Here is an 11,652-nt window from a genome sequence, read left to right on the forward strand (position 1 = left end):
GACGCTGCCCCACAGCTGCCTTCTCCCCCTTCGCTGCTTGTGCTGTGCTCGTGCTCCCTGGCCCCTCGCCTCCCTGCTGGGCAGCTGGTGTGGTGTCGCCTGCTGCTTCCTCTGCTGCTGCCCCCAAAACCCTGCAGAGCTCGCCTTCAGCTGGGGGGATTGGGGAGATGGGGCACAAGGGGAGGGGGTGAGATCAGAGGGCTGAGGTATGGAGGGGATGAGGTGGGGGACATATGCAGGGGTGCGGTGGGGAGTTGAGAAATGAGAGGCGGGAAGGATAACCATGGTGGGGTCCTTTCAGGACAGGGGTGGCTAAGAAGGGGGGTTTCTGGTGGGAGTGGCCCGGGTCCCCAGTGTCTTGGGGCAGTGGGAGCCAAGGTTGGTTCTGACCCCTGCCCCCTCCCCTCTACCTCCCTCCCCTGCCCAGATCCCAGCAGCAGCTCCACTGAAGGGCCCAGGCCCCTCGTCATCCCCATCACTACCTCACCAGGCCCCTCTGGGGGACAGCCCCCACTTGCCCTCCCCACACCCGGCCCGGCCCCCTTCCCGTCCACCCTCCCGACCCCACTCCCGTCCTCCCTCCCAGCCCCAGAGCTTGTCCCGCCCACCCTCAGAGCCCGCCCTGCACCCTTGCCCCCCACCCCAGGTCCCGCCCACTCTGCCTGGCATCTTTGTCATCCAGAACCAGCTGGGCGTACCCCCACCAGCCAGCACCCCGGCCCCCATTGCCCCAGGCCCACCCCAGCCCCCTCTTCGCCCCTCCTCCCAGCCCCCTGAGGGGCCACTGCCCCCAGCCCCCCACCTCCCTCCGTCTTCCACCTCCTCGGTTGTGGCCTCCTCGGAGACATCCACCAGACTGCCAGCCCCTACGCCGCCTGACTTCCAGCTCCAGTTCCCGCCCAGCCAGGGACCCCACAAGTCCCCCACGCCCCCTCCAACCCTCCATCTGGTCCCTGAGCCCGCAGCGCCCCCCCCACTGCCTCCTCGGACCTTCCAGATGGTGACCGCCCCCTTCCCGGCGCTGCCCCAGCCGAAGGCTCTTCTGGAAAGATTTCACCAGGTAATTGAGGCAGGGACCAGCCCCACCGCACGTTCCACAAGCTCCCCAGCCCTCCTCCTGTAGTCTAATGGGAGTCCTCCCACTCCACCCCCAGCCCTGGTGCCAGGCCACTCCACTCCTAGTGTGTGCCTCCCCACCCCTCAACCGCCTGTCCCCCTCCTCAGGTGCCGTCCGGAATCCTTCTCCAGAGCAAGGCCGGGGGACCCCCCGCCGCCCCGCAGACCTCCGCCAGCCTGGGGCCCCTCGCCAGCCCCACTGCCTCTGTGCTGGTCAGCGGGCAGGCCCCATCCGGGACCCCCACCGCGCCCAACCATCCCCCTGCCCCGGCACCCATGGCCACCGCAGGTAGGGGCGAGGTAGCTCATGCAATAGAGATGGGGGCCTGAAGGTGGGTGGGGGGCTAATCTGTGGGTGTGTGAACCCAAGGGTTCACCCAGCCCTTCTGTGCCAGGGAAAGTGGAGGAGGAAGGGCTGTCCCCCAGGCCCAAGGGGGCACTCGTTCCAGGGCTGGCGGGGCTGTCAAAGCCAAAGAACCAGAGGAAAGTGGGGTGCAGGCTTGGGGGTCATGTTTGAGGAGGTGGTCTCCATGCCAGTGACCTCTGAGCTGTGTCTGCCCCCACCCCTGCCCTCAGGCCTCCCTCCTCTGCTTCCTGCTGAGAGCAAAGCTTTTGCCAGCAACCTCCCAACTCTGGGTGTAGCCAAGGCCACTGCATCCGGGCCGGGGAAGTCCTCCGGGCTGCAGGTAAGGGGCCGCCAGATTGGAGGGCTAGGAACCCAGCGACATTGCCTGGGAACTAGGGAAGGGGCTGGTGGGGCAGGAAGGGGCAGGAGAGGCTGACGGACAGGTGATCGCGGATGGGCGGCTGAGACAAATCCAGCCGGTGGGGGAAACAGAACAGTCTAGGCAGGGGCATCCAAGAGACCCGCAGACACCAAGACAACAGGGTGACGATAGGCAAGATGGCCTGAATGAGACCCCAAGATGGTCACTGGGGACAGAAACAGGTGACTGTCAGGTATCAGCTCAGGACAGGTGGGGTGAGACAGGTGGATGAGAGATGCAAGAGGAAGGAGCAGGTGAGACCATAGACAGAGGGGCAGGGGTGGGTTGGGGGAGACTGAGGCAGAGACCACCTGTTGGAAATGGGAGGGGGTTGGGTTGTGCAGACAGGAACATGTCAGCAGAGATGAGACAAGTGGGTGGAGGGACCAGCACCCAAGAGGTTGGGAGAGACTTAGAGACAAGCTTCACGAGGCCGAGAGGAAGATGGTACGAGAGAGAAACCAAAGTGATGACATCTGAGGAGTCATTTGTGCAAATCAAGGTGCCAGAAAACAGCAGGCGACACAGAGGCCTAATGATGAGCAGGGAGGGAGACACCGGAAGTTTGCCTGGTGTCTAGGCCCAAGGCAGGCAGAGGCCAAGAGACTCGCACATGAGAAGGGGCTGAGGAGACCCTGGCTGAGGGTGCCAAGGCTCATGCCTGTCACCCTCTCCTCGCCACGTCCCCCACCTGAGCACAGTCCAGGTCTTCCCCACAGGTTGAGTGTGATGGGCAGGGCGCCAGGACCCCATCGGGGCGACAGCAGCTCCCTCCTGTCTGTGCCAGGCTGGGGATGAAGGGAGTCAGGGTGCTGAGGGAGGGAAGGCTTCTCCGTGCCAAGGCTTCTCCTCACTCACCCCTTCTCACCGACGCCCCCACCCCTGCAGTATGAGAGCAAGTTGAGTGGCCTGAAGAAACCACCCCCACTTCAGCCCAGCAAAGAAGCCTGGTGAGTGATAGCACCCTGTCCTTGTGTACCTTCCTCCCACCCCCAGCCCTGCCTTCCGGGAGGCCTGGGAGCGGGCATGGGGACCACATTTAGGAGAGGGGTTAGGCAGGCCCTAGTGCAAATCCCCACTCTACCTCCTGTTAGCCCTGTGGCTTCAGGCAGTGCTGTTTCCCTCACGTACCCTCAGTTTCCCCCTCCGGAAAGTGGGGTAGTAATAGTGATAATAGGCTGACGGGTGAGGATTCGAAGAGACTGTGTTCAGAGCATTCATGTGGCACCGCTCGGCTGCTAGCTTCAAGCGGGAGGGATTGGTGTGGCTTGGTCACTGCTACATCCTCAGCACCTCAGAAAGGGCTGGGCAGCCAGCACTTGGTGGCATGGGATGGGTAGGGGGATGGGTAAATGTTGGATCCTTGCATGCGTTCTCTCCCTCTCTTCTGCCATCCTTCCACCAAGAGTGTTGATTAGTGCCCAGTCCTGTGCTGGGTTCTGGAAATACAAGACAGACCAAGTCCTTCCCTGTGGTGTGTGGGGTCCTCTGATCTTCAGCGTAGGGTGGGGACCAGCATGTCTGGTGGAGGAGACCGTCACACAATAAAGAGACATAATTCACTGTAATATGCGCTAGGGTAGAAAGTCTGGTGACAGAACAGGATTTTACCTCCCAGCCAATCAACCGACCAACCTCCCTCCACCCCTCCCCAAGGTTGCTGCTGGGTCCCAGGCAGCGCGGGGCCATGCTGACCCCCGGTGGCCGGAGACAGTATAGCATGGAGGATGAGTTTCAGGCTCTGGCATCTGACTCCCAGCTCTGCCTCTTCCTCACTGTGTGTGCTTTGGGTCAGGGCACTGCACCTCTCCAGGCCTCAGCTTTCTCATCTGTGAAACGGGCATAATGTTAGCACCTACTTCCTTTGGTTGTCGCAAGAGATGCAGTGAGAGCAAGCATGGTCAGCACACAGCACCTGCTTTGGAAACATAAGCTTGCCCCTAATGTTTGTGTTGGGGCCTGGGGCTCAGGATCCAGGATCTGCTTTCTCCTGGCCTCACTACCCGCTCTACGTGTGTGTGGTCTCTCCCCACCCACCCCAGTTTCCTGGAGCATTTGCACAAACATCAGGGCTCCGTCCTGCACCCGGACTACAAGACAGCCTTCCCCTCCTTTGAGGACGCCCTACATCGCCTCCTGCCCTACCACGTCTACCAGGGCGCTCTCCCCTCCCCCAACGACTACCACCGAGGTGAGGCCTCCCTAAGACTGCCCCCATCCCGTGCCTGCTGTGTGAGGGGGGAGGTGAGGTACCTCGCTTTGCCTGTCCACCCCCAACCTCTGCCTCTGGACCTCTTCTCTTCCTCCGCAGTGGACGAGGAGTTTGAGACAGTCTCCACGCAGCTGCTGAAACGCACCCAAGCCATGCTCAACAAATACCGCCTCCTGCTCCTGGAAGAGTCCCGGGTAGGGTAGCTGTCACCTTCCGGCTCACGCAGAGGGAGGGAGGCAGGGAGGATGGTGGTCAGATCACAGGAAGGACAGTTTGGAATGCACTCCCATCCATCCCGGTTACTCGCATCCCCTCCCTCCCTCCTGGCTTCCTCACTTGCCTGTCTTCTCTCCCCCTTTAGAGGGTGAGCCCCTCGGCAGAGATGGTGATGATCGACCGAATGTTCATTCAGGAGGAGAAGACCACCCTTGCCTTGGACAAACAGCTGGCCAAGGAGAAGCCGGGTGAGAGGGGAAGGGAAGGAGAGGTGTCCCCCTCCTCTTACCGGGGCCCCAGAATTAGACTTGGGGGTGGAGGGAGTGGGCGTGGCCTCACCTTACTCCGCCACTAGGCGGCGCCCGAGCCCCACCTTCCTGCAGTAGCTGGTCTTCCCCCGACCTATGGGAGCTGAGCTCCTCTTCTGTCATCACCGTGTCCCTTTCACCCCCTCAATCCTGGCATGGAGGGAACATTCTGCTACTCCCGGGGGAATAGAAAAGCAGGGGAGCAGCGCCAGGACTAGGGTGAAGCAAGCAAGGTGCCCAGGTTGCAAAATATAGCGTGGTGTCTATTCTCAGGTGCCACCCCCCTCCCCCAATTGCACATTACGGGGATTTGGGAATTGCTGAGAAGGGTTGCACCCAGCAGTGTGTCCCCAGCCCCTGATGAATCAGGGACTTAGCACAGGGCCTGGTGGCTAGTAAGTGCTCGGGGCACTCCAGCTTCTCTTAGCTCTGCTTTGAGCAAGTGCCCCATGCATTCCCTAACCCCACTGGGTTTTCTTGGCCCCTTGGTCCTACAGATGAGTACGTGTCTTCCTCGCGCTCTCTCGGCCTCCCTGTCACAGCCTCTTCTGAGGGACATCGGCTTCCCGGCCATGTCCCAGCCCCGTCCCCAGCTTCCGGGACACCCGCCCAGCCCCCTCTGCACCTGCCCACCAAGCTCGTGATCCGGCACGGGGCGGGCGGATCCCCTTCGGTGACCTGGGCCCGGGCGTCTTCCTCCCTTTCTTCGTCGTCCTCCTCGTCCTCCGCTGCCTCCTCCCTGGACGCCGATGAGGATGGCCCCATGCCCTCCCGCAACCGCCCGCCCATCAAGACCTACGAGGCCCGAAGCCGCATTGGCCTCAAGCTCAAGATCAAGCAGGAAGCGGGGCTCAGCAAGGTCGTCCACAACACGGCCCTGGACCCCGTGCACCAGCCCCCCCCGCCGCCCCCCGCTGCCCTCAAGGCGGCCGAGCCCCCACCCCGGCCCCCGCCACCACCCCAGACCACCAGCCAGATGAACGGCACCGTGGACCACCCACCACCGGCCCCCACAGACCGCAAACCGCTAGCCCCAGCCCCACACTGCCCCCGCCTGCCCCTGCGGAAGACATACCGGGAGAACGTGGAGGCCCTGGGCAGTGGGGCGGCTGAGGGGGCGGTGACGGGCAGGGCCCGGGGCAGCAGTCCAGCGCCACTGCCCACCAAAGTGGACGACGCCACCAGCGGGCTGATCCGGGAGCTGGCTGCCGTGGAGGACGAGCTCTACCAGCGCATGCTGAAGGGAGCCCCTCCAGAGGCCACTGCCAGTGCGGGGCAGGGCAGTGGCAGCAGGGACCCCAGCTGGGAGGCACCCTCGGTGCCCCCCGCCAAAAGGCGCAAGTCTGAGTCCCCTGACGTGGACCAGGCTAGCTTCTCGAGCGACAGCCCGCAGGATGACACGCTCACAGAGCACCTCCAGAGCGCCATCGACAGCATCCTCAACCTCCAGCAGGCCCCCGGCCGGACAGCCGCCCCCTCGTACCCCCACGCCCCCCAGGCGGCGGGCACACCCGCCTCCCCATCACCCCTGCACAGGCCAGAGGCCTATCCCCCCTCCAGTCACAATGGCGGCCTTGGTGCCAGGACGTTGAACAGATAACACCGGGCTGCACTTCCCTTCCCTGTTCCCCTGCTCCGTTTGGACACCAGGGGCAGCTGGGCATCTGACCTCAGCCTCCTGGGGGACATGAGCCGGGGATCCCCTGCGTGTTTCTTGCCTAAGTTATTTGAGTCACAAAGGCCTCTTCCCCCACCTCCTGCTTCAGCTGGGTTGTTGGGTGGGGGTCGTGGGTTTAGGGGAGGGGGCTGTAACGTAAAATGTCCCCCTGCCAAAGGAGGGGGTAATCCTGGTGTGTCATTTCCCATTTCTTCCCACTTCCTGCCACACTCCACCCCTCCATCCTGGGGACACGCGTGTGTTTGCCAGGGATGGGGGCACTGGTTATTCCCACTGCTCACGCGTGTCCGGGTACCTCTCGTTGATGTGGTTTCACGGATCCATGCCTGGAAGGCGCTCAGAGCTGGGAGGGTCCTTGCAGGCCTCGCTCAGCCTTTCCCCACAGGCCATAAAAGGAAACGCAGGGAAGAGGCAGCTTGAGCCAGCATGTTAGAGCCCCGTGTGGGGGCGTGCCTACGGGCATCGGTCCCATCCTTGTGTGTGCGTCCAGCTCTGTGTCCTGTGTCCCTGTGTGTGTGCTCGAGTGAGAGATTTAGACCCTTCCCGTCCCTCGACTGAAGTCCGAGCACCTCCAAAACAGGAAACCGGGGTCTTACACCCCCCCCCCACCAGTCTTCCCCTCTGTTCTTCCTGCCCCCAGCCACCTGCGCCAGATTTTGAAATCTTGGAGACAAAACGTACTGTAAGATAAACTTTTTTGTACTGTATTTATTGTGTATAACGATTTTTTAAAAGAATTCTGTACATTTAGAACTCTTGTAAATTAAAAACCGATCCTTTTTTTAAAACTATTGACGCCCCCTCAAGAACCATTGCTTTTGGGTCTTTTGGGAGTTTGGAATCTGAGGTTGGGCCCAGACGTGGGTGGGGAGTGGGGTGGGGAGGGCTCATTCCACATATGTTTGTTGAGCACCTACTTGGTGGCAGGCCCTGTTGCAGGCACAGGGGAGTCCCTGCCCCGAGGGTGGGGCGGCCTTATGAGTGCAGGAGGCAGACGGTGAACAAACAGCTCAACCAAAGAGGCGATTTTTTTTTTTTATTTCCATCTCCCCACCCCCTCCCCTTTGGCAATCGTCAGCTTGTTTTCTGTATCTGTGGTTCCCTTTCTGTTCTGTTTATTCATTTGTTTTCCCCACCATTCTTGTTTCTGCTATTGCCAATACTGAAGGGGGGAGAGGCGGGTTACAGGGTTAGCTTCCGTCCAGCCTCTGGTGACAACTGATGAATATATCACCTTGTTTTATGTGTGTTTCTGTTTAAAGACACCTTATTGTTGATTCGTTCACATTGAGCTCACCGCCAACAGCATTTGGAATTCACACCTGAAGCAAGCTCGTCCAACACACCTATTCTTCCGTAAGGCACGTCACAGCCTTTTGTGCATAGGAACACTAGACGGCATTAAGCACCACGCCTGGGGACCAGGGATGGGGGTGAGAGGCAAGGTTAGCGGGAGCAAGGGGGGCCTATCGAGTAGGCCCCTGTGCTCCACGTCGATGACTGGGCACTTACTTACTGTGAGTGAGGCGGGAGCCGCGCTGGAAGATTCTGAGCAGCGTGGGCTGTGAGCTGACAGGTTTCTCAGGCGCCCTCTGGTGGCCGCGTGGGGAACAGCTGAATCGGAGCCCAGCGAGTGGACCCCAGGTGGGCGGTGGCGGGCAGACCCCAGTGATGGGCCCTTTCTCTGCAGGACCTTGGGGGTGTTTGTGGTGGAGAAGCTGATACATGGGGTCTCTTGGAGATGGACCACTCCCCTGCCTTGCTCTACACCTACTTCCCCCATGTGTAAAATAAAACGTGAAGGAGAGCACAGTTCTTAATTAACATCCTTCGATCTCCATCCTTTCGGGGAAGACCCCACGTAGCCACGCAAAATAAATTGACAGTGATTTGCACGGGCCGGGCCTCATTTCTGGAAGGCTGGCTGCACAGGAAGCCGGAGCAGAGGAACATGAAGACTATCGTTTTGGGAGTAGTCACCGTGGGCGCTGCTCCAAGCCCTTTAGCTGTATGTCTTACCTGGTTCTCCCAGCAGCCCGTGTGGGAAAGGATAGCCCCATTCTGCAGGTAAGGAAACCAACGCCCGGGGGAATGCAGTAAGTGGCAGGCAGCCTTGGCTACAAGCTGGGTGGTCTGGCTGTGAGCCCACCATCTTCACGTCTGCACACCCAGTTTCCAGTGAGCCCCCGGGGACAATAGCAAGGCCTTTGCAAGTGGGCTGCACAGGAGCCAGAGACCCTCCCTTCTTCCACTGCCCCTGGAGAGAGGATCCAAACTGATCTCAGTTCCTACAAAGTAAGCCTTGCAGACCAAACTTCTTAGCTACTGCTCCCAGGTCCTGGAAGCAGCTCGGTAGACATCTATAGGGTCCCCTTTTCCACAGCTGAGCTATGTGGAAAAAGAGAGAGGCGCGGAAGGTTACTTTAGGGCCCAAGTTCCCTGGGCGTAGAGGAGGATTGGAACCCAAGACTGACGGAGTCCAAAGTTCATCATGTAACTACCAAGCTCACTGGCTGCCTTCTCCGTCTTCCCCCCCACACTTATGGTAAAATATACATAATATAAAATGTACCGTTTTAGCCATTTTTAAGTATACAGTTCAGTAGCATGAAGCACATTCACATTGTGTAATGATCACCACCATCCATCAGAACTTGTTTCATCTTGCAAAACTGTAACTCTGTCCCATTAAAAAATACCTTCCATCCCTCCTCCCATCAGTCCCTGGCAACCACTACTCTACTTTCTGTTTCTATGGATCTGACGGCTCTAAACACCTCATATGAGTGAAATCATATAGAGTTTGTTATGGAGCTGGCTTATTGCACTTGGCATAATAGCCCCAAGTTTCATCCATGTTGTAGAATGTGCCAGAATTTCTCCATCCAGTTTTGACAAATGGAGAAGGAGGAAGCTAGGGGGGAAAAAATCAACTGTAACTGAAAAAAATTAAAAATTTAAAAACTTTTTTAAAAAGAGAAAAAGATCTGAGCCTATGCCTTGAGGAGGGGACTCCAGAGGCTGCAAGGGCATCAGGCAAGCTGGACGACACTGGGGACAGATCTCAGAGAGTCCCTGATTCAGAGAGCAGGGAGACAGCGAGATGAGGCAGTAGCCTCAGTTATTAAGGGCTCAAAGCGTATTTAATGAAGCAGCGTCATGTCGACTCAGAGACATTTCACTCCACTGACCGCTTCCTAGAATATCTTTAAATGTATAAAATAAAACCCACAGGAATACAAAGGAACCAATTATACTGAAATACAGTTATCCATTTATTTCAAAACCCACAAACTGGTGACATGGTAATAGGGGCTGCTATTAATTACACACTAATTAGAAAGAGCTAGCGGTGGGTCTGATCGTACTGAGTAAACAGTTACTAAAAATCTTTGAAACACCCAAAATGTGATGAAAGAGGAATTGGTGATTCCTCTTACTGACAGTGACACAGGTCCTGCTGATGCTCTTGTGTTTTGTGGCTCACATTCATGGGTGAAAGAAAACCTGAATTTCAGTGTAAAGTCCAGATGTCATTTCCCCCACCCCCAGTCCAAGTTTATGGACCCTCCTGAATTTCATCTGAGGACACAGCAGGATGAGAGGCCCCAGGGAAGACATGAAAACAAGGCTCTGCCTTCAGACAACCTGGTTGGACTCCTGTACTTCCACTCCTTGGGCCAGAGACTGCTTCCTTGTACCTCAACTTCCCCATCTGAGAAATGGGATTAATAACAACAATAATATAACAGGACCTCACTTCCTAGGCGGGAGAGAGATGGTCCACGTCAAGCTTCTAGAATAGAGCCTGGCTCTTAGCAATTATAACATTAGTTATCACTAAGTTCCAGGCCTTTTATTTACATGTATATCACCCCAATTATGTACACTATTGCGTTTAACCAATTAAACATTTACTGAGTGCCTGCTGTGTGCCAGCAGACACTGGGGTGACAATAGTGAACACAACAGACCCAAGTCCCATTTCTCAGGGAGCTGACATTCTTACAGGAAGGAGATTAAAAATAAGTAACATTAACAATAAATAAACACAATCAATTTTTTTTAAAAGGAAATAAGTAACAGATATATTCTGGCCGTAGTGATAAGAGCTAAAAAGGAAAATGAAGTCGGGACTGGGAAGAGGAATGGTGGGGGCAGGACCCAAGGAAAGTGGTCCTGTGAAGTAAGACAGATGGGGAAACTGAGGGTTGGAGAGGCAAAGTCACTTTCCTGTGGTTTTCTAGCAAGCAAGTAGCCAGGCTAGGATTGGACTCAGACCTTGTATGCTCTGGGTCCCACGATGGGAGGAAAACCCAGCTCTGGACTTGGATTATTAGGGCTGATTTTTCTTAAGCACCTACCATGGGCCAGGCGTGGCACTCAGCCCTGAACAACCTCTCTGGGTTTTCTGAATTCACTTTTCCAAGATTCAGTTGTCTCATTTGTAAAATGAGGGTAATAATACTTCTCTGGGATATTCTGAGAATTCGAAGAGTTTAGAGTGGTTCTTGCACATAGGAAGCCCTCAGTAAACATTAGGGATTCACTCAACACATACTTACTGACTCCCTTCAGTGTGTCAGGCACTGTGCTAGGCTGGGGACACAGCAGGGAACCACCCAGTTGGAAATCCTTGCCCTCATGGGGCTCCTGTTGCTGTGAGAGAAACAGTCACTTAAGTAGAAAAATGTGGAGTATGTAGAATGATAAGACCTGTGGAGAAAAAAGAACCGTATGGCTAAATGGTGGGTGCTGCATGAAACAGAGAAATCAGGGAGGGCTTCTCTGAGGAGGTGGCACTTGAGTAGACACCGAGACCTGAAGGAGAGGTGGGAGCAAGCCAGTCTTTCAAGGTGGAGGGAACAGCAAGTGCAAAGCCCCTGAGGTGTGTTGGTGGAACAGCCAGGAGGCCAGAGTGACTGCAGTGGAGTGAGCCAGGGGGAGAGGAAAGGAGGTGTGGGCAGGGGAAACAGGGAGATAGATAGTGCAGGACCTTGTGGGCCACCTACTTTGGCTTTTACTTTGAGTGAGAGAGGAGCTAGGGAGGTTTGTGAGCTGAGGAGTTTCATGAACTCACTTAAGTTTTAAAATTATTATTATTGTTGCTGCTGTTATTGTTATTTTTATTCCCTTGTTAAGAAGGGAAACAGAGATCAGGGAGTGGCCCAGTGCCTGAGGTGGAGGGAGAACTTGAACCCCCGGAATGGAAAGCCCCTCCTCATCCACCTCCCGAAGGCGCCCTTCCACTCCCCACCAGGGGGCGCCAGAGGCCGGGTGCCCGGTTGAGGGGGGGCGCCTCGTCCCGCCCCCCTCCCGCCGCTCCCTTCCCTCCTCCCTGCTCCAGGCCCCACC

At 57.0% G+C, this 11,652-nt stretch overlaps 1 protein-coding gene across 3 annotated transcripts in view; it reads left to right on the forward strand.

Annotated features, from left to right (window-relative positions):
- Window positions 1-7,101, forward strand: part of BICRA (BRD4 interacting chromatin remodeling complex associated protein) — a 72,286-nt gene extending 65,185 nt beyond the window's left edge. For 2 of the 3 annotated variants that reach the window (XM_081030601.1, XM_081030602.1), the window contains 8 exons: window positions 428-1,060; window positions 1,225-1,405; window positions 1,693-1,802; window positions 2,772-2,833; window positions 3,926-4,074; window positions 4,195-4,289; window positions 4,457-4,559; window positions 5,117-7,101. In XM_081030601.1, coding sequence (XP_080886727.1) covers window positions 428-1,060; window positions 1,225-1,405; window positions 1,693-1,802; window positions 2,772-2,833; window positions 3,926-4,074; window positions 4,195-4,289; window positions 4,457-4,559; window positions 5,117-6,219 — 2,436 coding nt within the window. In that variant the 3' untranslated portion in view covers window positions 6,220-7,101. The remainder of the gene's footprint in view (window positions 1-427; window positions 1,061-1,224; window positions 1,406-1,692; window positions 1,803-2,771; window positions 2,834-3,925; window positions 4,075-4,194; window positions 4,290-4,456; window positions 4,560-5,116) is intronic. The other variant, XM_081030603.1, reaches the window with a different exon arrangement.
- Window positions 7,102-11,652: the final 4,551 nt, after the last annotated feature.

Source organism: Rhinolophus hipposideros, assembly GCF_964194185.1.
Source record: "Rhinolophus hipposideros genome assembly, chromosome: 21".
Taxonomy (NCBI): domain Eukaryota; kingdom Metazoa; phylum Chordata; class Mammalia; order Chiroptera; family Rhinolophidae; genus Rhinolophus; species Rhinolophus hipposideros.